At 43.0% G+C, this 24,127-nt stretch overlaps 1 protein-coding gene across 1 annotated transcript in view; it reads left to right on the forward strand.

The window, feature by feature from the left end:
- Nucleotides 1–792: 792 nt before the first annotated feature.
- The window catches only part of LOC115194177 (solute carrier family 2, facilitated glucose transporter member 4), a 42,274-nt gene continuing 18,939 nt past the window's right edge, over nt 793–24,127 (forward strand). The window contains exons 1-2 of the mRNA XM_029753631.1: nt 793–1,094; nt 4,853–4,948. Coding sequence (XP_029609491.1) covers nt 1,062–1,094; nt 4,853–4,948 — 129 coding nt within the window. The 5' untranslated portion in view covers nt 793–1,061. The remainder of the gene's footprint in view (nt 1,095–4,852; nt 4,949–24,127) is intronic.

Consider the following 24,127-nt stretch of genomic DNA (forward strand, 5'->3'; position numbering starts at 1 on the left):
TGTTCCCAATTTAGGGCCCACCTGTTGCCTTGGGAATTCATATTTGGGGGGGGGGGGGGGGGTTGTATTGGATGGGTGAGCTCGCTGCAGTGTACTGGTGGGGAGCATGACCCCTTTGGCATGTGTTCTAAAATAGCAAAAGAATTTAGGACCGCAGAAAAGACAGACAATGGGAGCCAGTCCAATGCAGACAAGCCCCAGGCTGTCCGGAAGAAGTGTTGAGTCATAAGTCCAGATTGGTGGTGATGGACATTGGCTTGAGTTCCATATCATCTCCAAAAGTCCAGGCGTTCAACCTTTGCAGGTAATTCAGGGGCCAACAAATCTGGGCAGTTCCTTTTTCATAGATTTACATTTTTCTGCCAGGTATCAATCTAATAAATAAAATGAAATATCCTCTTCAATTGCATTTCATCCAATTGTAACCATTCTTCTTGGTGGTGCAAAACGTTAGGGAATACTTAAAAATTAGACCAACTAGCCTACTGCACTTTTTATAGTGCTTTTAACAATTGCATGATTCATCACGATTGGTCCTTTTTCACATACTTACATATGTCCAATATTTAAAAGGCGACTTATGGAATCTGAAAGGGCTAGTAGGAGTCACAGTGGCCGTTCTGTGTACAGATAACACTCCTCTTGACTTCAGCCAATGGTGAATAAGGTCAATACAGCTCCTGCTTTCATCTTGCCGCAAAAGACGACCTCTGTGACGGCTGAAACTCCCTCCAGTCACCCCCCCTCCCCCCCACATTTAGAAAATACCAAGAGAGGTGTGCGCCAATGTCATTCTATCCAAGGTAGACCCGGACTCGCCACAAACTTCAAAGCGAGGAGACGCAGAGTTAAACTTTTGAACTATTGCAACTTTGTCGCTTTTCACTTGTGTTTCAATTCTTGTCTTGGATTTGACTTTACCGGTCAACATTTAATACAAGTGCCAGGCTTATTGTCCATATTCCAAGTGAGGTTTTTCACGTCGTGTCCAGTTGGGAGTGCGCGTGGGGGAGCGGGACAACTGTCACGGACTGTAATTGGTGTCTCGCGCGGTCAAAGCCATGCCGCCTGGGTTTCAGCAACTTGGAGGGGAGGTATTGTCAACATTACTCGTTTTTATAAGAAAATATGAAATGTTTTCATGCTCACTAACAATGAGTAGCCTCTGATGCATGGAGTAGAATTTACGCATAGGTTAAAGCCTATTGAGACCGATTTTCAGTAGCCTAACCCATGTCTCTGCATGTGTGAATGAAAGTGTCAATTCTGTTCATAAAAAGTCTATAAAAGTGTAAAAATCCATTAAATACATACATTGTTTACATTTCGCAATCCACGTTTTAGAGATCCATTAAGAACTTTTACAATAGGCTAATTGATATCTCCACCCAGCTAAAAGTTGCCTCTTTATCTCTTCGTTCTCATCCCCTTTCACTTTCTTATCGCAGGTGAGGGTTGACTCTTCCACACCTGACGAAATGACTAGTTCATATGAACGCCTTTGAAAAATGTATGTCATCTGAGAAAATGGTGACTAACTTTAGCCTAATACCACTTTGCAGCTGTGGAATGTTGAGATGTGATATGATCAGAACACAGACAACTGTCAGTGAAATATGGAATATTAAAAATTTAAACTAATTTCCGCGAATGAAACGTTGTGCTATTAGAATAATTATCACAATTGCTATTCATCCATCAGAATCGGCAACATGAGCATTTACATTTAGAACCCCAATAACGCTACATGGGGAATATTTAAATAATGCTATGTAACTGAATGTCTAAAATGAGTCTTTCACATTCTAAAAGTAGGCCAGACCCTATAAATATATGGCTCTAACAAACATCCTTTCATGAAGATTGTCAAAACATAATGTTGATCCTTATTTTGGACATGTGAGCCCTTATTTGTCCTATAGTGACCTTGACCAGGAGATACCTGCTTACAGGTCAGGGCTGAGATGAATATGGGTTGGTAGGTGACCCAGTTCCACCGGTTTGTGTTACATACCACAGCTCATACTAAAAACACTATTAAACTAGTACATATATTCAAAAATATAATCAGAATTGCAGCATCTTTGTATTTTTCTTCCTGGTCATAGTTTGTGGAAAATTTTTAAAGATGAACATCATGAAAATGCACTTCATAGAATTGGAGACAATGAAAACAATGTCTTAACATCAGCCCGTTTCTTTCCCAATATGTATTTCCCAATATGTTCTACATATGTAGGCTACAGTTGAAATGTTGTAAAGCCCATTCTATGAAGTGAAATGGAACACGACGCTTAGGTTCTTTTTTTGTTGTTGTACAATGTGGGTCTCTCGGGCACACAAAAAAACAGAAAGGGTCTGGACAACCTCTACTAAACACTAGATTCAGGGATGTGTGAAGGACCACAGGGATGTCGGGCAACAGAGCCAAAGGCTGTCAGGACAAGTTTCTTTTGTCACCACAAGGCACTCCATTTCACTTTGGATACTTCTACAACAGGGTGTGTGGTTTCTAGGAGGGAAGAGGAATGGAAATCTAAATTAAACATGAAAAGTTAGGCTATACAAGGCAATTAGGCATACATGTATACTCACTACTGTATCACAAGTTAAACTGAATAATGTTCTCAGTTGCACACTATAAAGATAAAATATGCGTAATATTGCAGTGCCTGAATCACAAACATTATGGTTAAATAGTAAACAGACCCAGGTAGGGTCTGAAGCTAGCATTAGCCAGGTATGCTATATGACTCAGATCAAGCACTGGGCCTGGAAATAACCAACATGTGGGAATGGCACCATCATTGTAGCATACAATTATACCAGTAAATGATGCACTATATCTGCACAATAAGGGCCAGTGTGAGACAATGGCATCAGACTGAACAGCCCCCATCATTATGATTCGCAGTGGGCTACAAACATGTAGCAGGCTAGGCAGGTCATGTTACCAAATGATTAGCCTAGCACACAAACAAGTACAAACATCAATCCCTGCAAAACAGACTTGACTATCAACTCTCAAATATAGCTACTTACACTATTTTACACAGCAAACACTTCTTTATTGCTAGCTCTGCTCCCATGTGTCTATATCCCTCACTTGATCAGATTAGCCACGCCCAGTAGGCGGGCCCCAGCAAGGTAATTAGAAGACACACGGGAGCAGCGATTGGTTCGTTGGCAGGTCAATCATGGTCGATAAGGGCCTTTTTAGCACAAACACAAACACTAACACACACACACACACACACACAGTGGCTGAAAAAGTACCCAATTGTCATACTTGAGTAAAAGTAAAGATACCTAAATAGAAAACGACTCAAGTAGAAGTGCAAAGTCACCCAGTAAAATTCTACTTGAGTAAAAGACTACAATTATTTGGTTTTAAATGTACTTAAGTATCAAAAGCAAATGGAATTGTTAAAATATACTTAAGTATCAAAAGTGAAAGTAAATGCTATAAATCAATTCAATATATTAAGCAAACCAGACGGCACAATTTACTTTTTTATTTATGTATAGCCAGAGCCACACTCAGAAATCATTTACAAACTAAGCATTTGTGTTTAGTTAGTCCGCCAGATCAGAGGCAGTAGGGATGACCACATGTTCTCTCTTGATAAGTGTGTAAATTGTACCATTTTCCTGTCCTGCTAAGCATTCGAAATGTAACAAGTACTTTTTGGTGTCAGGGAAACTAAACGGGAGTAAAAAGTACATATTTTCTTTAGGAATGTACTGGAGTAAAATTAAAAGTTGTCAAAAATATAAGAAGTAAAGTACAGATACCCCAAAAAACAACTTAAGTACTTCAAAGTATTTTTACTTGGTTGCTTTACGCCACTGCTTAGACAAACACATGCACACACTTTACCTTTGTTTTGCTTTTATGTTGCCAAAACACGCCCTATCTGGGTACTCAACACTGCAAGGTCATCATGTCACAGCAACACAGACAGACACACCTCCGACACAAACTCAACCAGGTGTAGGATTCTAATGTAATATGCACACACGTTGGGACATTTATTAATGAACCATTCTACCATTTTTCAGAATAGCATAGAATAGAATAGAATGATGTCCTCAGAGGGGAAATGCTTTGCACAGTCTTGTATAGTTTAAATAAAACATAACAGTGAACACCATGTATATGTTTTCATTAATAACATAACATATTGATAACATTTTTGGAGAAGAAAACTGTCAACCCTATCTAGTTAATATCGGAATAAGAACTAAGTAACTGTGTATTACAGCCCATGTTTAACTATTGTGAATTCAGTGGTATGTTGGGAAGGCTGCTGGAGCCAGTCAGCTTGCTGGGTTGAAGGTAAACAGATGTAAGCACTAGGAAAGCCTGGTCAGTCTCTCCCAGAGCCCCAAGCTGTCAGTCACCATGGCAACAGGTGCCTGTGGGCTGATGGGAACATAGAACGAAAATATACTTTATATATACTGTATATATATTGTCATCTTCAACCTAGACGGGATCTAGGATGGAACTCAGCGTTCAGTCACCTAATCACCCAATACACAGTTAAGTCCTGGACACAGCTAGGAATATCCTTTCTCATTAGTATCACAGTTATAAATAGTGGATATTAGAGAGGCTGTTGCGTGTGTGTCTGGGGGGGTTAGGTTGTTTTTGCAACAATCCATGCCTTTCTAGGTTATCCATCCTCTCTATATCCCTCTCCAATGGGCACAATCCCACAGTCCTTGTTTCCCTTTATGAACAACCAGAGGCACATATTTACATCTAAATATATGGCTATGCTAACAACCACACAATTCCACCATGATAACAGAGGTGTTGTCTTCTTCTTGTGTGTGTCCACTACAGACAGTGACTGGAACCCTTGCTCTCTCGGTGTTCACTGCTGTATTGGGCTCCTTTCAGTTTGGATACAATATCGGCGTCATCAATGCACCTCAGAAGGTAAGACCAACTTGCAATTTAATTAAAGGGGAATTCCACCACTTTTTAACCTCCTATTTATTATCTCCAGCAACATACTAGTTTTCCCTTTAACCAGTGCCATAGATATACAGATTCTGGCAAAATCAGGCCCACTTTGGCACCAAAAGTTACAGTACATTCAAGACCGTTCAATTCTAATAGAATCACAATTACAATGATGTCAGGGGGCATGTTTGGTATCAAATCAAATGTTATTGGTGACATATACATATTTAGCAGATGTTATTGCGGGGGTAGTGAAATGCCAACAGTGCAGTAGTATCTAACAATCACAACAATACACACACATCTAAAAGTTAAAGAATGGAATTAAGAAATATATAACTATTAGATCAAGCAATGTTTGAGTGACATTGACTAAAATACAGTAGAATAGAATACAGTATATACATATGAGATGAGTAAAGCAGTATGTAAACATTATTTAAACATTATTAAAATGACTAGTGTTCCATTATAAAAGTGGCCAGTGATTCCAAGTAATTTATATACGGCAGCAGCCTCTAAGGTGAAGGGTTGCGTGAAGCCGACTAGTGATGTCGATTTAATAGTCTGATAGCCTTGAGATAGAAGCTGTTTTTCAGTCTCTCGGTCCTAGCTTTGATGCACCTGTACTGACCTCGACTTCTGGATGATAGCGGGGTGAACAGGCCGTGGGATGGGTGGTTGATGTCCTTGATGATCTTTTTGGCCTTCCTGTGACACCGGGTGCTGTAGGTGTCCTGGAGGGCAGGTAGTTTGCCCCCGGTAATGCGTTGGGCACACCGCACCACCCTCTGGAGAGCCCTGTGGTTGTGGGCGGTGCAGCTGCCGTACCAGGCGGTGATACAGCCCGAAAGGATGCTCTCAATTGTGCAACTGTAAAAGTTTGTGAGGGTTTTGGGGGCCAAGGCAAATTTTCTTCAGCCTCCTGAGGTTGAAGAGACGCTGTTGCGCCTTCATCACACTGTCTGTGTGGGTTGACCATTTCAGATTGTCAGTGATGTTTACGCCGAGGAACTTGAAGCTTTCCACCTTCTCCACTGTGGTCCCGTCGATGTGGATAGTGGCGTGCTCCCTTTGCTGTTTCCTGAAGTCCACGATCAGCTGCTTTGTTTTGTTTACATTGAGTGAAAGGTTATTTTCCTGGCACTACAATCCCATGGCCCTCACCTCCTCCTTGTAGGCTGTCTCGTCATTGTTGGTAATCAGGCCTACTACTGTTGTGTCGTTTGCAAACTTGATGATTGAGGTGAAGGCATGCGTGGCCACGCAGTCATAGGTGAACATGGAGTACAGGAGGGGGCTGAGCACACACCCTTGTGGGGCCCATGTGTTGAGGATCAGTGAAGTGGCGGTGTTCTTTCCTACCTTCACCTAATGGGGGCGGCCCATCACAGGGTGGGGTTCAGACCCAGGGCCCCGAGCTTAATGATGAGTTTGGAGGATACTATGGTGTTGTATGCTGAGCTATAGTCAATGAACAGCAGCATTCTTACATAGGTATTCCTCTTGTCCAGATGGAATAGCGCAGTGTGCAGTGCGATGGCGATTGCATCGTCTGTGGATCTATTAGGGCGGTTAGCAAATTGAAGTGGGTCTAGGGTGTCAGGTAAGGTAGAGGCGATATGATCCTTAACTAGCCTCTCACAGCACTTCATGATGACAGAAGTGAGTGTTACAGGGCAATAGTAATTTAGTTCAGTTACCTTTGCTTTCTTTGGTACAGGAACAATGGTGGACATCTTGAAGCAAGTGGGGACAGCAGACTGGGATAGGGAGAGATTGAATATGTCCGTAAACACTCCAGCCAGCTGGTCTGCGCATTGTCTGAGGACGCGGCTAGGGATGCCGTCTGGGCTAGCAGCCTTGCGAGGGTTAACAAGCTTTAACATCTTACTCAAGACGGCTACCGAGAACGAGAACCCACAGTCCTTGGTAGTGGGCCACGTCGGTGGCACTATGTTATCCTCAAAGTGGGCAAAGAAGGTGTTTAGCTTGTCCGGAAGCAAGACGTCGGTATCCACGAAGTGGCTGGTTTTCTCTCTGTAGTCCGTGATTGTCTGTAGACCCTGCCACATACGTCTTGTGTCTGAGCCGTTGAATTGCGACTACACTTTTTTCTGTACTGATGTTTTGCCTGTTTGATTGCCTTATGGAGGGAATAACTACTCTGTATTCTGCCATATTCCCAGTCACCTTGCCGTGGTTAAATGCTTGGGTTCGCGCTTTCAGTTTTGCGTGAATGCTTCCATCTATCCACAGTTTCTGGTTTGGGTAGGTTTTAATAGTCACAGTGGGTACAACATCTCCTATACACTTCCTGATTAACTCAGTCACCGTGTCTGTGTATTTGTCAATGTTATTCTCAGAGGCTACCTGGAACATATCCCAGTCCGTGTGATCAAAATAATCTTGAAGCATGGATTGGTCTGATTGGTCAGACCAGCATTGAATAGACCTTAGCACAGGTACTTCCTGTTTGAGTTTCTGCCTATAGGAAAGGAGGAGCAAAATGGAGTCGTGATCAGATTTGCCAAAGGGAGGGCAGGGGAAGGCCTTGTAGGCATTTCGAAAAAGAAGTTGAGTAGCAGTTGTCCAATGTTTTTCCAGCGTGAGTACTATCATCAATGTGTTGATAGATCTTCGGTAGCTTTTTCCTCAAATTAGCTTTGTTAAAATCCCCAGCTACAATAAATGCGGCCTCAGGATATGTGGTTTCTAGTTTGCATAAAGTCCAGTGTAGTTCTTTGAGGGCCGTTGTGGTATCGGCTTGAGGGGGAATATACACGCTGTGACTATAACCAAAGAGAATTCTCTTGGGAGGTAAAAATATGGTCAGCATTTGATTGTGAGGTATTCTAGGTCGGGTGAACAAAAGGACTTGAGTTTCTGTATGTTATCACAATCACACCATGAGTAGTTAATCATGAAACATACACCCCCGCCTTTTTTCTTCCCGGAGAGTTCTTTATTCATATCTGTGCGATGTACTGAGAACCCAGCTGGCAGTATGAACTGGAACATTATATACAGAGAGAACAATGTTTCCGTGAAACAGAGTATGTTACAATCCCTGATGTCTCTCTGGAAGGAGATCCTAGCCTTGAGCTCGTCTACTTTATTATCCAGAGACTGAACATTAGCGAGTAATATACTCGGAAGTGGTGGATGGTGGGCCCGCCTACCGAGTCGGACAAGAAGTCTACTCTGAATACCTCTTCTCTGCCGGCGGTGTTTTGGAGCAGCCTCTGGAATAACTTTAATTGCCCTGGGGGGTACGAACAAATGATCCAATTTGGAAAAGTCGTATTTCTGGTCGTAATTCTGGTGAGTTACTGCCGCTCTGATATCCCAAATTTCTTTCCGGCTGTATGTAATAACACAAAAACAATTCTGGGCTAATAATGTAAGAAATAACTAAATACTGCAAAGTTGCTTAGGAACTAGAAGCAGAGCTGCCATATCTGTTAGCTTCATCTTGCCTTTTCATCATGGAAGACAGTTGGCTTAGCTCTTTCTACTGGAGTCTGTAGCTCCTGCATGAACAACCCAGCTAGCACATAATGTTCTGAGAACCATATATTTCTTAGAACTTCGTGAGAGCGTGGTTATCCTTTGGTGGTTTTGAATACAACCTTCCCTCAACTTTCTGAGAATGGTGCATGATAGTCGCTTGGCTTTGGAACGTTCTCAGCACATTTAAGGAACTAAAAAGTTCCTTAAATTCCTAAAAGTTCAAACATGGTTATATTTAATTTCAATTTTGCTAATGTTCTTGGAATATTCTCCAACTGGTTTGATATTAGGAATGTTTTACAATAGTTCAGAGAGCGTTAAGAAACAACATTCTTCTGTGGGAATTTCAGTACTTCAGAATAGTGTTTCCTACAGGTTTCCTCATGGTTCTATTTAAAGTCATGTTCTCAAATTGTTCCAAGAACTTTAAGCGTGTTCAGCTGTGTTGGCTGCACCCACTAATTGGCAACACCTGATCTTAATTTGTGCTTTGTTTCCTATGAAATGGTCTCTGTTTTATTAGACTCAAATTAACAGCTTTGTATGTGTACAAAAACATGCTATGCTAGCTCCATCCTGGTGGTGCAGTGGACTAATTCTATGGATAGAGAACAGAAGATTATACATTTGAATCTCATTGAGGCCATGTCACAATAAAAAATAAATGTGTTTGCATGATTAAATGCCTAAGGAAATACATTTACCATGTGTCCTAACTGTGCTTGGAGTTCAAAACAGTTAACCCAAAATAAGCTAGCAATGTTATTACAGGTCTTATTGAAACATTCAGTGAAGTTTTATGGAAGTTATTCAATAACCTATCATTTCTGTTCTCAGAGCGTTAATAAAACCTCACAGGAAGACTTAAGGAACCAGAGTAAAACGTTTTCAGATCCTCCCTGCAACCTAAAAATAAATGTTCCCAGAACAGGCAATGTTGTATAGCACACTGTATTACTTATACAACTAATATAAGGACAGGACATGAGATGGGAGTAGAAATTAACGTGGGCATTGTTTAATGCGTTTCACAGGAAGAACATTCCAAGCGTTTTTAACGTAGGTAAGCAAGGGGGGTTACAGGTGCCCTAAAGGGACAAAACTAGAATATTAATACACAACATATTCCTCCCCCTTTACCTTTGATGACTCATAAGGAAAAAGTAAATATTCACTGTTTTGCCTATTGTTTTCTTTTTAATATAATATTTCAGAATAACCCTTTCTAAACTAGGGATAGAGGGTAGACTGCCTCAGTCCCCAGACTTAACCCTGGGGTGTATTCTGCCCCAATGTCGGAGGTTAGTCTGAACTAAATAGTCAACCTGTCAGGGGGTCGTCTTTCTCTTGCAGGGTAATGACGACATACAGGTGAGTCTACAGTCACATTATCTCTGAGTCTGAGTGGTGATGGTGTATGCCCAGACTGGGGTGCAACAGTACCCTGAGTAGGCACTCTGACTGGTTCAGGTGAGTCTGGAGCACTTTCCACATTTGTAGGTTGCTGCAGTGGATGTTCAGGTGATAGCTCGTAGTCATGGTAGGTCTCCAGTAGCTGATCTTGGTTTGTCACTTGACATGAGTCCTCTCTGAGGTTGGTTCCTGGCAACAGTTGATCCACGTGTCTCCTCCAGATGATGTTTTCCGGTGTGTGAACTGTGTAGGACACAGGCCCTGTTTGTGCAACCACTGTGGCTGGTATCCACTTTGGACCTTTGCAGTAGTTCCGAGCAAGAACTCTCTCTCCAGCTATGAAGCTTCTGTCTTTTGCTTTGCTACGTCTCTCCACCTGTGCTCTCTGTTGTGTCTGTACAACCTGTTTCGTCTTTGGAGGTCTCAGGAGGTTGAGTCGCGTGCGAAGCTGTCTTTTCATCATGGCTGACGCGGGTGCCACTTTGGTTGTAGCGTGGGGAGCGTTTCTGTAGGTTAACAGGAAGGTGTTTAGACACCTATTGAGGGAGCTGTTCCCTTGTGATGATTTTAAAGCTTGCTTCATCGTTTGGACAAACCTTTCAGCGAGGCCGTTCATTGCAGGGTGATACAGCGCTGACTTGATGTGCTGAATTCCATTTGCTTCCATGAATGACCGGAACTCTTCAGACACCAGTTGGGGGCCATTATCACTAACGAGTTGCATTGGCAAGCCGAAGCGACTGAAGATTGACCATAGCTCTTCGATGGTTCTCTCCGCTGAGGTGCTCTTCATCACTGTGACCTCAGGCCATTTGCTGTGTGCGTCAACTACGACTAAGAACATACGATCCTCCAGTGGGCCTGCATAGTCTATGTGAACTCGCTGCCAAGGCTCCTCTGGGATGTCCCATGGGTGTAGTGGTGCTAGCTGAGGCATGTTCCTCATCTTTTGACATGCAGAACATGACTTGACCTTGTCTTCGATAGCTGCGTCCAGACCTGGCCACCAAAAGTAGCTGCGTGCAATCTCCTTCATTCGCACCATGCCACAGTGCCCTGAATGGAGTTCTTCAAGCACCTGCCTTCTCAGTGGCAGCGGTATGATGACTCGAAAACCCCATAGCAAGCATCCAAACTGAACTGTGAGCTCGTTTCTCCTCACTAGGTAAGGTTGTAGACTGTCCGACATCTCTCCTTCTTTTCCACAAGTGACAATGTCCACGACCTCAGACATCACTGGATCAGTGTGGGTGAACTTTTTCACTTGGACAGATGTAACTGGGGCGTTCGTCACTTCCTTGAAGTAGAAGATTTCAGCCTGGGAGTGCTCAGTGTGTGCGACAGGTAAGGGAAGCCTTGAGAGGCCGTCTGCATTGCAGTGCTGCTCAGACCTTCTGTACTTGATATCGTACTGGTGAGCAGATAACAATAACGCCCATCGCTACATGCGGCTGGCTGCAAGCGACGGAATGTCGGTGTGGGGACCAAAGATGGAGGTGAGGGGTCTATGGTCCGTCAGCAGTGTGAATCGTCGGCCAAACAGAAACGGATTAAATTTCTTAACTCCAAACACAATGGCGAGTGCTTCACGCTCTATCTGTGCATAACTGCTCTCGGCTTTACTTAAGGTCCGTGATGCGAAAGCAATTGGCCTTTCTTCACCTGATGGCATGATGTGTGAGACAACTGTACCAAAGCCATAAGGCGATGCATCACATGCCAACTGTAATGGCAAGTTGGGGTTGAAGTGGGTTAGGGCCTCTGACTGAGCTAAGGCTGTTTTCGCTTTCTTGAATGCCTCCTCACATCTGTCTGTCCACTTCCACTGTTTGGTTTTGTTCAAAAGTTCATGCAGTGGCTTTGACATGTTTGCTAGGTTTGGCACAAACTTTGCGTAGTATGTCAGTAGTCCTAAGAATGATCTCAGTTGACTCACGTTCTGTGGGGATGGAGCTTCCACAACAGCCTTCACCTTCGATGGCGCCTTGTGGAGCCCTGAACTGTCGATGACATGGCCCAGGTACTCAACAGAGGGCCGGAAAAACTTGCATTTGTCCTTCCGGACCCTCAGACCGTTCTCCTCCAATCTCTGTAGTGTAGCGTTCAGGTTTCTCAGGTGCTCCTGCTCGTCTTTGCCGGTGATGAGTAGATCATCGAGGTAACATTGGACCCCAGTGAGCCCGCTCAGTATCTGGTCCATAGCTCTCTGAAACAAGGCCGGAGCTGAAGTGATTCCAAAAGGAAGCCTCCGGTACCTGTACAGTCCTTTGTGAGTCACTATGGTCAACAGTTATTGTGACTCTTGGTCCACATGCATCTGTAGATAGGCCTGACATAAGTCTATCTTACTGAATTTTTGTCCTCCAGCTAAACCAGAAAAGAGGTCGTCAATGAGGGGTAGTGGATATTTTTCAGCAGTCAAGACTGGGTTAATGGTGACTTTGAAATCACCACCGAGTCTGAGTGATCCATCTTTTTTTATGACTGGAACAACAGGTGTAGCCCATTCACTAACATTCACTGGATCCAATACTCCACTCTCGACTAGTCTGTTTAGCTCAATTTCAACTTTTGGTTTTATGGCGTATGGGACAGGTCTAGCTTTGAAGCATTTTGGCTTGCTGTCTGGTTTCACGGTCAGTTTAACTGTTATGTCCTTCATACTGCCAAGGTCTCCTTTGAACACATCCGCGTGTTTCCTCAATATTCCTTGTAGGTTTGTGTCCTCTTTTGCAACCATGTGAATTTGCTGCCAGTTTAATTTGATATTTTCCAGCCATGTGCGTCCTAGCAATGCTGGATGGCTGCCTTTCACATTCCAAGCGTTTTTAACGTAGGTAAGCAAGGGGGGGTTACAGGTGCCCTAAAGGGACAAAACTAGAATATCAATACACAACAGGCAAAATGTTAACTTCCGTTCTCAGAACGTTTAAAAAACGTTACATTTTACCGGTCAGGAAACGTTTGGCTTCGTTCTCACATCCAAAAACATACATTCCATAAATTCCAACGAACCAAATGTGCTAGATGGGTAATGTTCACTGAAATGTAGCTAGTTACTTGGTATGAATGAGCCAGAACCATGGCCCTAAGCCAATAGCTGACCTAATTGTTACACATTTCAAAACTGGGTGAGAAGGTTAAGCATCTCAACAGCATTTCAATGTTCCATCTCACATTTAGTTGAACATGCTGATGGCTGTAAATATACCTGTGACAGGTTTTAATTTGAAGGGTTTTATCGATGTAGAGTCTGAGAGGGGCACGTGAGGGAATAAAGTGAGTTGACATTTACACAGACATCCCCTTGATTCTACCCACCTAAGCCTGGTCTCATTGTTTCATCTGGTAAAGGGCAGAGCCTGGTCTGAGAACAGCGTGAGTGAGTTATCACATAGGAGCTGATCTGGGAATTTAAGAGCTGATCTGTGAATTAATACCTTTAGGATGACTAAAACATGCTTACTGTTGCCATGGCACCATGAGGTCGAAATATTGAAATATTGATCATTTATTTGACCGAGACCCGCGCCGACAGAAAGAAGCGTCAATCTCAGATAAAGCATCCGAGCTAGTGAAACAGCGCTCCTCTGCCTCAGTATGTGTAGACCATGTATCTGATGCTGTCTGGACAAAAAGGAGTATGGCATGTCATACTGTTTTCTGACCAGACAGCATCAGATATATGGGCTACAAACAGTGCATTCGGAAAGTATTCAGATCCCTTAACTTTTTCCACATTTTGTTACGTTACAGCCTTATTCTAAAATGGATAAAAAAATTATAATAATCTCATCAATCTACACACAATACCCCATAATGAGGAATCAAAACAGTTTTTTTTTTAAATCTGTGCAAATGTATTATAAATAAAAACAGAAATACCATATTTACATAAGTCTTCAGATCCTTTGCTATGAGACTCGAAATTGAGCTCAGGCGCATCCTGTTTCCATTGACCATCCTTGAGATGTTTATGCAACTTCATTGGAGGGAGGTGACCAAGAACCCGATGGTCACTCTGACGGAGCTCTAGAGTTCCTCTGTGGAGATGGGAGAGCATCTCTGCAGCACTCCACCAATCACGCCTTTATGGTTGAGTGGCCAGATGGAAGCCACCCCTCAGTAAAAGGCACATGACAGCCCGCTTGGATTTTGCCAAAAGGCACCTAAAGGACTCAGACCACGGGAAACAAGATTCTTTGGTCTGATAAAACTATGATTTAACTTTTTGGCCTGAATGCTAAGAGTCATGTCTGGAGGAAATCTGGCACCATCACTAAGGTGAAGCATGGTGGTGCTGTGGGGATGTTTTTCAGCTGCAGTGACTGGGAGACTAGTCAGGATCGAGGGAAAACAAAGTACGGAGAGATCCTTGAAGAAAACCTGGTCCAGAGTGCTCATGACCTTAGACTATGGTGAAGGTTCACCTTCCAACACGACAGTGACCCTAAGCACACAGCCAAGTCAATGCAGGAGTGCCTTCGAGAGAAGTCTCTGAATGTCCTTGTGTGGCCCAGCCAGAGCCCGACTTAAACCCGATCAAACATCTCTGGAGAGACCTGAAAATAGCTGTGCAGCGACGCTCCCCATCCAATCTGTCAGAGCTTGAGAGGATCTGCAGAGAAGAATGGGTGAAACTCCCCAAATTCATACCCAAGAAGACTCTAGGCTGTAATCACTGCCAAAGGTGCTTCAACAAAGTACTGAGTAAAGGGTCTGAATACTTATGTATGAGTAAACTGCCACTACCATCCGTACTATTGGCCAACGTGCAATCACTGGAAACTAAAATGGATGATCTACGATTAAGACTATCCTACCAACGGGACATTAAAAACTATAATATCTTATGTTTCATTGAGTCGTGGCTGAACGGATACTATAGAGCTGGCTGGGTATTCCGTGCATCGGCAAGACAGAGAAGCTATGTCTGGTAAGACGAGGGGCGGGAATGTGTTTCTATACGTAAATAACAGCTGTTGCGCAATTTCTAATTTTAAAGAAGTCTCGAGGTATTGCTCACCTGAGGTAGAGTACTTCATGATAAGCTGTAGACCACACTATCTACCAAGAGAGTTCTCATCTATATTATTTGGAACTGTCTATTTACCACCACAAACCAATGCTGGCACTAAGACCACACTCAACGAGCTGTATAAAGCCATAAGCAAACAAGCAAATGCACATCTAGTAGCGGCGCTCCTAGTGGCCGGGGACTTTAATGCAAGCAAACTTAAATCTGTTTTACCAAATTTCGATCAGCATGTCACATGTGCAACTAAAGGGGGACAAAAACTCTAGACCACCTTTACTCCACACACAGAGACACATACAAAGCTCTCCCTCGCCATCGATTTGGCAAATCTGACCATAATTCTATCCTCCTGATTCCTGCGTACAAGCAAAAACTAAAGCTGGAAGTACCAGTGACTCGCTCAATATGGAAGTGGTCAGATGACGCGCATGCTACGCTACAGGACTGTTTTGCTAGCACAGACTGGAATTTGTTCCGGGATTCATCCAATGGCATTGAGGAGTATACCACCTCAGTCACTGTATCGACGACGTCGTCCTCACAGTGACCATACACACATATCCCAACCAGAAGCCATGGATTACAGGGAACCGCACCGAGCTAAAGGCTAGAGCTGCCGCTTTCAAGGAGCGGAACACTAATCCGGACGCTTATAAGAAATCCCGCTACGCCCTCAAACGAACCATCAAACAGGCAAAGCATCAATACAAGACTAAGATTGAATCCTACTACATCAGCTCTGACACTCGTCAGATGTGGCAGGGCTTGAAAACTATTATGGACTACAAAGGGAAACCCAGCCGTGAGCTGCACAGTGATGCGAGCCTACCAGACGAGCTAAAGGCCTTTTATGCTCGCTTCGAGGCAAGCAACACCGAAGCATGCATGAGAGCACCAGCCGTTTCGTACCTTTAAACAGGTCAACATTCACAAAGCCGCAGGGCCAGACGGATTACCAGGACGTGTACTCAATGCATGCGCGGACCATCTGGCAAGTGTCTTCACTGACATTTTCAACCTCTCCCTGACCGAGTCTGTAATACCTACTTTTTTCAAGCAAACCCTGTGCCCAAGGAAGCGAAGGTAACCTGCCTAAATGATTACCGCCCCAGTAGCCATAAAGTGCTTTGAAAGGCTGGTCATGGCTCACATAAACACCATCATCCCGGAAACCCTAGGCCCACTCCAATTCGCATACCGCCCCAACAGATCCACAGATGATGCAATCTCAATCGCACTCAACTCTGCCCTTTCCCACCTGGACAAAAGGAACACCTATGTTAGAATGGTGTTAATTGACTACAGCTCAGTGTTCAACACCATAGTGCCCACAAAGCTTATCACTAAGCTCTCCTTCAATGTGAGCAAGACAAAGGAGGTGATCGTGGACTACAGGAAGAGGCGGGCCGAACAGCCCCCATTAACATCGCCGGGGCTGTAGTGGAGCAGGTCGAGAGTTTCAAGTTCCTTGGTGTCCACATCTCCAACGAACTATCATAGTCCAAACACACCAAGACAGTCGTAAAGAGGACACGACAACACCTTAACCCCCCCCAGGAGATTGAAAAGAATTGGCATGGGTCCCCAGATCGTCAAAAAGTTCTACAGCTGCACCATCGAGAGCATCCTGGCCGGTTGCATCACCGCCTGGTATGGCAACTGCTCTGCAGTAAGGCGCTACAGAGGGTAGTGCGTACGGCCCAGTACATCACTGTGGGCAAGCTTCCTACCATCCAGGACCTATATACTAGGTGGTGTCAAGGAAGGCCCAAATAATTGTCAAAGACTCCAGTCACCCAAGTCATAGTCGGTTCTCTCTGCTATCGCACGGCAAGCGGCATTGGAGCGCGAAGTCTAGGACCAAAAGACTCCCTAACAGCTTCTACACCCAAGCCATAAGACTGCTGAACAATTAATCAAATGCCCCCCCCCTTTTGTTTTTACACTGCTACTACTCACTGTTTATTATCTATACATAGTCACTTTACCCCTACCTACAAAATAACTTGAATAACCTGAACCCCTGCACATTGACTCGGTACCGGTACTCTCTGTATATAGCCTCATTATTTTTATTGTGTTACTTTTTATTTTTATTTGACCATTTTTACTTTAGTTCAAGAAAGAGTTAAGGGCTTGTAAGTAAGCATTTAACGGTAAGGTCTACAACTGTTGTATTCGGAGCACGTGATAAATAACATTTGATTTGAAATGTGATATTTCCGGTTTTTATTTTCAATAAAAAAAAATGTATATATAAAAAAATGTTTTTGCTTTGTCATTTAATCAATTTTAGAATAAGGCTGTAACGTAACAAAATGTGGAAAAAGTCAAGGGTCTTGACCTGACTGCAGTTCAGCGTCGTACTGACTTCAGTGGGCAAATACTCACTTTCGATGGCCAGTGGCACGCTGGAAAAGTGAATCCCGGTTTCAACTGTACCGGGCAGATGGCAGACAGCGTGTCTGGCGTGCTGTGGGCGAACGGTTTGCTGCAACAGGAAGGCCCGTGAGAAAAAAACTTGCCGCCTATAGAAATCAAATGCCCATCCAACTGATTAATTAAAGTTATGTTAGGATATATCAGTTATCCTGTTAGAGCTTTTGTGCTGAATCCACTGTGTTGTTTCAGGTGCCATGTTTATGGTCATGTCAGTGTGTAGGAAGGAGATTCCAAGATGTGGGTAGTGTGCAGGAGGGCAAGGGACAGAAGATTGTGTAGTTTCAGTGGATAAGGTTGTGTGTGTTAACTGTAGGGGTGACCATGCCGCTGGGGATCGGAAGTGTCCGGTGCGAGAGAGGCAGGTTGAAGTGGCCATAGTCAGAGTAGTGCAGAAGGTGTCGTATGCTGAGGCTGTGAAGAAAGTAGAGGGGGATGGGTCAAGGGTGAGGGAAGAGTAAAATGATTAGAATTGCATGAAATTATAAAAAACATTTTTTTAAATTGTTCATCTCATTTGACCACCTCCCTCCAATGGTCACTCAAGCCATGAACTTTCCAACCCTCTCATGATCTACCATCTCATGAATGATGTTGTTGATTTCTAAATTGCTTGTCTTTTTTGTGTTGCTTTAAAGCGCTTTGAGATTCTTTATGTAATGAATAGCGCTTCAATAAATTATTAATAGGACCTTTTCGGAAACAGGCTATTGTTGTCTTTTTTCTCAGGACCAGGTTTGTCCCGTTCACAATGAAGTAGAGTCTATAGGTTTTAAAAGCAACATATTATTGTCAGTGCAATCAATTAAGGATACAAACTAAATGAAATGTCGGGATAGAGGAAAGAAGACATGTAGGGATATAGAATAGAGAGGGAGATAGGGGGAATAGAGACTGTGTGGATGGATGTACTATTACAGAATAGGAGATGGATAAAGAGAGCAGGAGGAAGAAATATATTGGAGACAAGAGAGGGAAAGAGCAGAAGAGAGAGTGGCCAGGGGAGCATCCAAGTAATGTCAACACGAGCCGCATGAGGAAACACACAGCGTTGCCAAAAAATACCCCCAAACCTCACACCTCACCCTGCCTCCTCGCCCTACTCACCCATCCGCAAGCCTGCACAGTCCACACATCTATCTACCCCCATCTACCCCCCCCCCCCCCCCCCCCCAGATCTACCCCCCCCCACATCTCAGATATCCTTAACAGCCAAGGGTGAAATCGGAGGCAGAGGGGTTTAAGGCAACGATTCTGGTGTCATGGGAAAGAGGGGCTATTTTGGGCTTTTTTTAGGGCGACACTCACAAGGTTTGTTGAGGGTTCACGCTGTGACACAGACAAGGGCGGGTGGTGTCGCGTTCGGCGAGAAACACACCATAGTGCACGTACAGCCTCCCTGAACAATATATAGTTAGATGCTCTCGCTGCAATCTAGACAATCTCTTAGATTCACTGTCGTAAAGCCCCCTTCTCATAAGGGGGCATTAGTTGTGGTTTGGTGGTCATGGGGTTCTGATGTGACAGAGGCAAATATCAGAACATATATCAGCTAATTACTAATACATCAAATATAGCAGATCATATATCAGCTAACATACACCAAATATATTAGAACATATATCAGCTAACATAGCTAAAAATTTTATAATATATTTGATGTAACAGAAATAAAAAATATTAGAATATATCAGCTAACATACAGTTGGAGTCAGAAGTTTACATACACTTAGGTTGGAGTCATTAAAACTCGTTTTTCAACCACTCCACAAATTTCTTGTTAACAAACTATAGTTTTGGCAAGTGGGTTAGGACATCTACCTTTTTCATGACACAAGTAATTTTTGCAACAATTGTTTACAGACAGATTATTTCACTTATAATTCAGTGTATCACAATTCCAGTGGGACAGAAGTTTACATACACTAAGTTGACTGTGCCTTTAAACAGCTTGGAAAATTCCAGAAAATGATGTCATGGCTTTAGAAGCTTCTGATAGGCTAATTGAGATCATTTGAGTCAATTGGAGGTGTACATGTGGATGTATTTCAAGGCCTACCTTCAAACTCAGTGTCTCTTTGCTTGAAATCTTTCGAAAATCAAAAGAAATCAGCCAAGACCTCAGAATAAAAATTGTAAACCTCCACAGGTCTGGTTCATCCTTGGGAGCAATTTCCAAACGCCTGAAGGTACCACGTTCATCTGTACAAACAATAGTATGCAAGTATAAACACCATGGGACCATGCAGCCATCATATCACTCAGGAAGGAGATGTGTTCTGTCTCCTAGAGATGAACGTACTTTGGTGCAAATCAATCCCAGACAACAGCAAAGGACCTTGTGAAGATGCTGGAGGAAACAGGTATGCAAGTATCTATATCCACAGTAAAACAAGTCCTATATCAACATAACCTGAAAGGCCGCTCAGCAAGGAAGAAGCCACTGCTCCAAAACCGCCATAAAAAAGCCAGACTACAGTTTGCAACTGCACATGGGACAAAGATCGTCCTTTTTGGAGTAATGTCCTCTGGTCTGATGAAACAAAAATGGAACTGTTTGGCCATAATGACCATCGTTATGTTTGGAGGAAAAAGGGGGAGGCTTGCAAGCCAAAGAACACCATCCCAACCGTGAAGCACGAGGGTGGCAGCTTCATGTTGTGGGGGTACTTTGCTGCAGGAGGGACTGGTGCACTTCACAAAATATATGGCATCATGAGGAAGGACAATTATGTGGATATATTGAAGCAACATCTCAAGACATCAGTCAGGAAGTTTAAGCTTGGTCACACATGGGTCTTCCAAATGGACAATGAGCCCAAGCATACTTCTAAAGTTGTGGCAAAATGGCTTAAGGACAACAAAGTCAAGGTATTGGAGTGGCCATCACAAAGCCCTGACCTCAATCCTATAGAAAATGTGTGGGCAGAACTGAAAAGGCGTGTGCGAGCAAGGAGGCCTACAAACCTGACTCAGTTACACCAGCTGTGTCAGGAGGAATGGGCCAAAAATCACCCAACTTATTGTGGGAAGCTTGTGGAAGGCTTTACATACCCGAAACGTTTGACCCAAGTTAAACAATTTAAAGGCAATGCTACCAAATACTAATTGAGTGTATGTAAACTTATGACCCACTGGGAATGTGATGAAAGAAATAAAAGCTGAAATAAATAATTCTGTCTACTATTATTCTGACATTTCACATTCTTAAAGTAAAGTGGGGATGCTAACTGAGTTAAGACAGGGCATTTTTACTAGGATTAAATGTCAGGAATTGTGAAAACTGAGTTTAAATGTATTTGGCTAAGGTGTATGTAAACATCCGACTTCAACTGTACATCAAATATATTGGGACATACATCAGCAATCAATCATAAACTCAGCAAAAAAAGAAATGTCCCTTTTTCAGGGATGTTCCTGTGTTTCAAAGATAATTCGTAAAAATCCAAATAACTTCACAGATCTTCATTGTAAAGGGTTTATACACTGTTTCCCGTGCTTGTTCAATGAACCATAAACAATTAATGAACATGAACCTGTGGAATGGTCGTTAAGACACTAACAGCTTACAGATGGTAGGCAATTAAGGTCACAGTTATGAAAACTTAGGACACTAAAGAGGCATTTCTACTGACTCTGAAAAACACCAAAAGAAAGATGCCCAGGGTTCATGCTCATCTGCGTGAATGTGCCTTAGGCATGCTGCAAGGAGGCATGAGGACTGCAGATGTGGCCAGGGCAATAAATTGCAATGTCCGCACTGTGAGACGCCTAAGACAGAGCTACAGGGAAACAGGACCGACAGCTGATCGTCCTCGCTGTGGCAGACCACGTGTAGCAACACCTGCACAGGATCGGTATATCCGAACATCACACCTGCGGGACTAGTACAGGATGGCAACAACAACTGCCCGAGTTACACCAGGAACGCACAATCCCTCCATCAGTGCTCAGACTGTCCGCAATAGGCTGAGAGAGGCTGGACTGAGGGCTTGTAGGCCTGTTGTAAGGCAGGTCCTCACCAGACATCACCGGCAACAACGTCGCCTACGGGCACAAACCCACCGTCGCTGGACCAGACAGGACTGGCAAAAAGTGCTCTTCACTGACAAGTCGCGGTTTCGTCTCACCAGGGGTGATGGTCGGATACGCGTATATCGTTAAAGGAATGAGCGTTACACCAAGGCCTGTACTCACTGTGTCACTGTGTCACTGCATCATCGGACTGAGCTTGTTATCATTGCAGGCAATCTCAAAGCTGTGCATTACAGGGAAGACATCCTCCTCCCTCATGTGGTACCCTTCCTGCAGGCTCATCCTGACATGACCCTCCAGCATAACAATGCCACCAGCCGTACTGCTCGTTCTGTGCATGATTTCCTGCAAGACAGGAATGTCAGTGTTCTGACAGCGAAGAGCCCGGATCTCAATCCCATTGAGCACGTCTGGGACCTGTTGGATCGGAGGGTGAGGGCTAGGGCCATTCCCCCCAGAAATGTCCGGGAACTTGAAGGTGCCTTGGTGGAAGAGTGGGGTAACATCTCACAGCAAGAACTGGCAAATCTGGTGCAGTCTATGAGGAGGAGATGCACTGCAGTACTTAATGCAGCTGGTGGCCACACCAGATACTGACTGTTACTTTTGATTTTGACCCCCCCTTTGTTCAGGGACACATTATTCCATTTCTGTTAGTCACATGTCTGTGGAACTTGTTCAGTTTATGTCTCAGTTGTTGAATCTTATGTTCCTACAAATATTTACACGTTAAGTTTGCTGAAAATAAACACGTTGACAGTGAGAGGACATTTCTTTTTTTCTGAGTTTACATCAAATATATTGAAACATACCCAGCTTGCACATTTGGTTCCTTGAAAGTTGTGAGAACGTATGTTTTTGGTTTCACATTGGTTGTTTCCTGACCGGTTAAACTGATTTTTTTTTAAACGTTCTGAGAACAGAAGTGAAAATGTATCCTGTTCTGGGAACATTTATTTTTAGGTAGCAGGGAGGTTCTGAGAATGTTTTACTCTGGTTCCTTGAAAGTTTTCCTGTGAGGTTTTATTAATGCTCTGAGAGCAAAATTATAGGTTATTTGGAGTTTTTTTTATAACTACCTTAAAGCTTTTACTGAATGTTTCAATAAGACTTTTAATAACACTGCTAACTTATTTTGGGTTAGCTTTTTTGAAGTCCAAGCACAGATAGGACACATGGAAATGTATTTCCTTAGGCATTAATCATGCAAACACATACTTTTTTTTTTATTGTGGCACAGTATAAGTGAGATTCAAACCTGTAATCTAATGTTCTCTGGCCATGGAATTACTCCACTGAGCCACCAGGATGGTAGTCTGAATACCAGTCTCTTTAGCTAACATTCCACTCCTTGTCACTGCCAAAGAGACTGGCCTTTTGGCAGTCTACAACATTCAATATATGCTGGATTTACAGCGGACTTGCTCATTGGTTGTTGGAAATAATATTTTCCATTACAACATGTGGTGCCTGGAAAATAGAATTAGAATTTATAATAAAGTCAAAAACACAAATTTAGATGTTAGGCAGGTTCTATTTTGAGGCATAAAATCAAATCTAAGACGTTTTGTGGTTGGAATTACTGTATTTACTTTGAGAATTTAGACTTGAGCTAGCAACAAACAAAAACCGGTTGCTTAGCAACCAGATAATGACGTGTTTTGTGGAGGAAAAAGATGATAAGATTTGAATATTTGCATAATCGTTGTGATTGGAGGATAGGTGTGAGGGTGATCGAATCAGCATTAAATCCTCTGTTCTCCTTGATCTCATTAATGAAAGAATGTTCATATTTGAAGAAAGCAGAATGGCCAGTCTCTTTGGCACATGGCATGGAGTACAGTGAGTGGATTAGCTGAAGAAACTGGTACCCATGCTACCACAATGGGGCTAGCATGCCATGTTTTTTAGGCATTCAAAACTGTTCATTTTAGTCTATTAAAACAGAGACCATTTCAAAGGAAACCATTTAAAAAATATATATATTTAACCTTTATTTAACTAGGCAAGTCAGTTAAGAATATATTCTTATTTACAATGATGGCCTACCCCGGCCAAACCCAGACGATGCTGGGCCAATTGTGTGCCACCCTATGGGACTCCCAATCACGGCCAGATGTGATACAGCCTGGACAAGCACTCATTAAGATCAGGAGTGGCCAATTAATGAGCGTGGACAACACACCAGAACACATTTAACAAGATAGAGGATAGAGAGAGTTTGGTTGATGCTGAGAATGGAATGTACGTTTTTAAATAACATTCTCAGAGCGTTCTCTGAATATTACTAAAGTGTTCTTGTAGTTTTTATTGAAAAATGTCTTAACATTCTCGGAACAATTTGAGAACATGACTTTAAATAGAACCACGAGGAAACCTGTAGGAACGTTATGCTGAAGTACTGAAATTCCCACAGAAGAATGTTGTTTCTTTACGTTCTTGAAACAATTTGACAACATTCCCAATGTCAAACCAGTTGGAGAAAGCTCCTAGAACGTTACCAAAATTGAAATGAAATGTAACCATGTTTGAACTTTTAATCAAACGTTCTGTTAAAGTAATGAAATATCAATAAAATAATGTTTTTAAATGTGCTGAGAATGTTCCAAAGGCAAGCAACTATCCTGCACCATTCCTAGAAAGTTGTGGGATGGTTGTTTGCAAAATAACCATAGAACAACCATGCTCTCACCAATCTCTAAGAAACATATGGT

Source organism: Salmo trutta, chromosome 5 (genome assembly GCF_901001165.1).
Source record: "Salmo trutta chromosome 5, fSalTru1.1, whole genome shotgun sequence".
Classification (NCBI taxonomy): Eukaryota; Metazoa; Chordata; class Actinopteri; order Salmoniformes; family Salmonidae; genus Salmo; species Salmo trutta.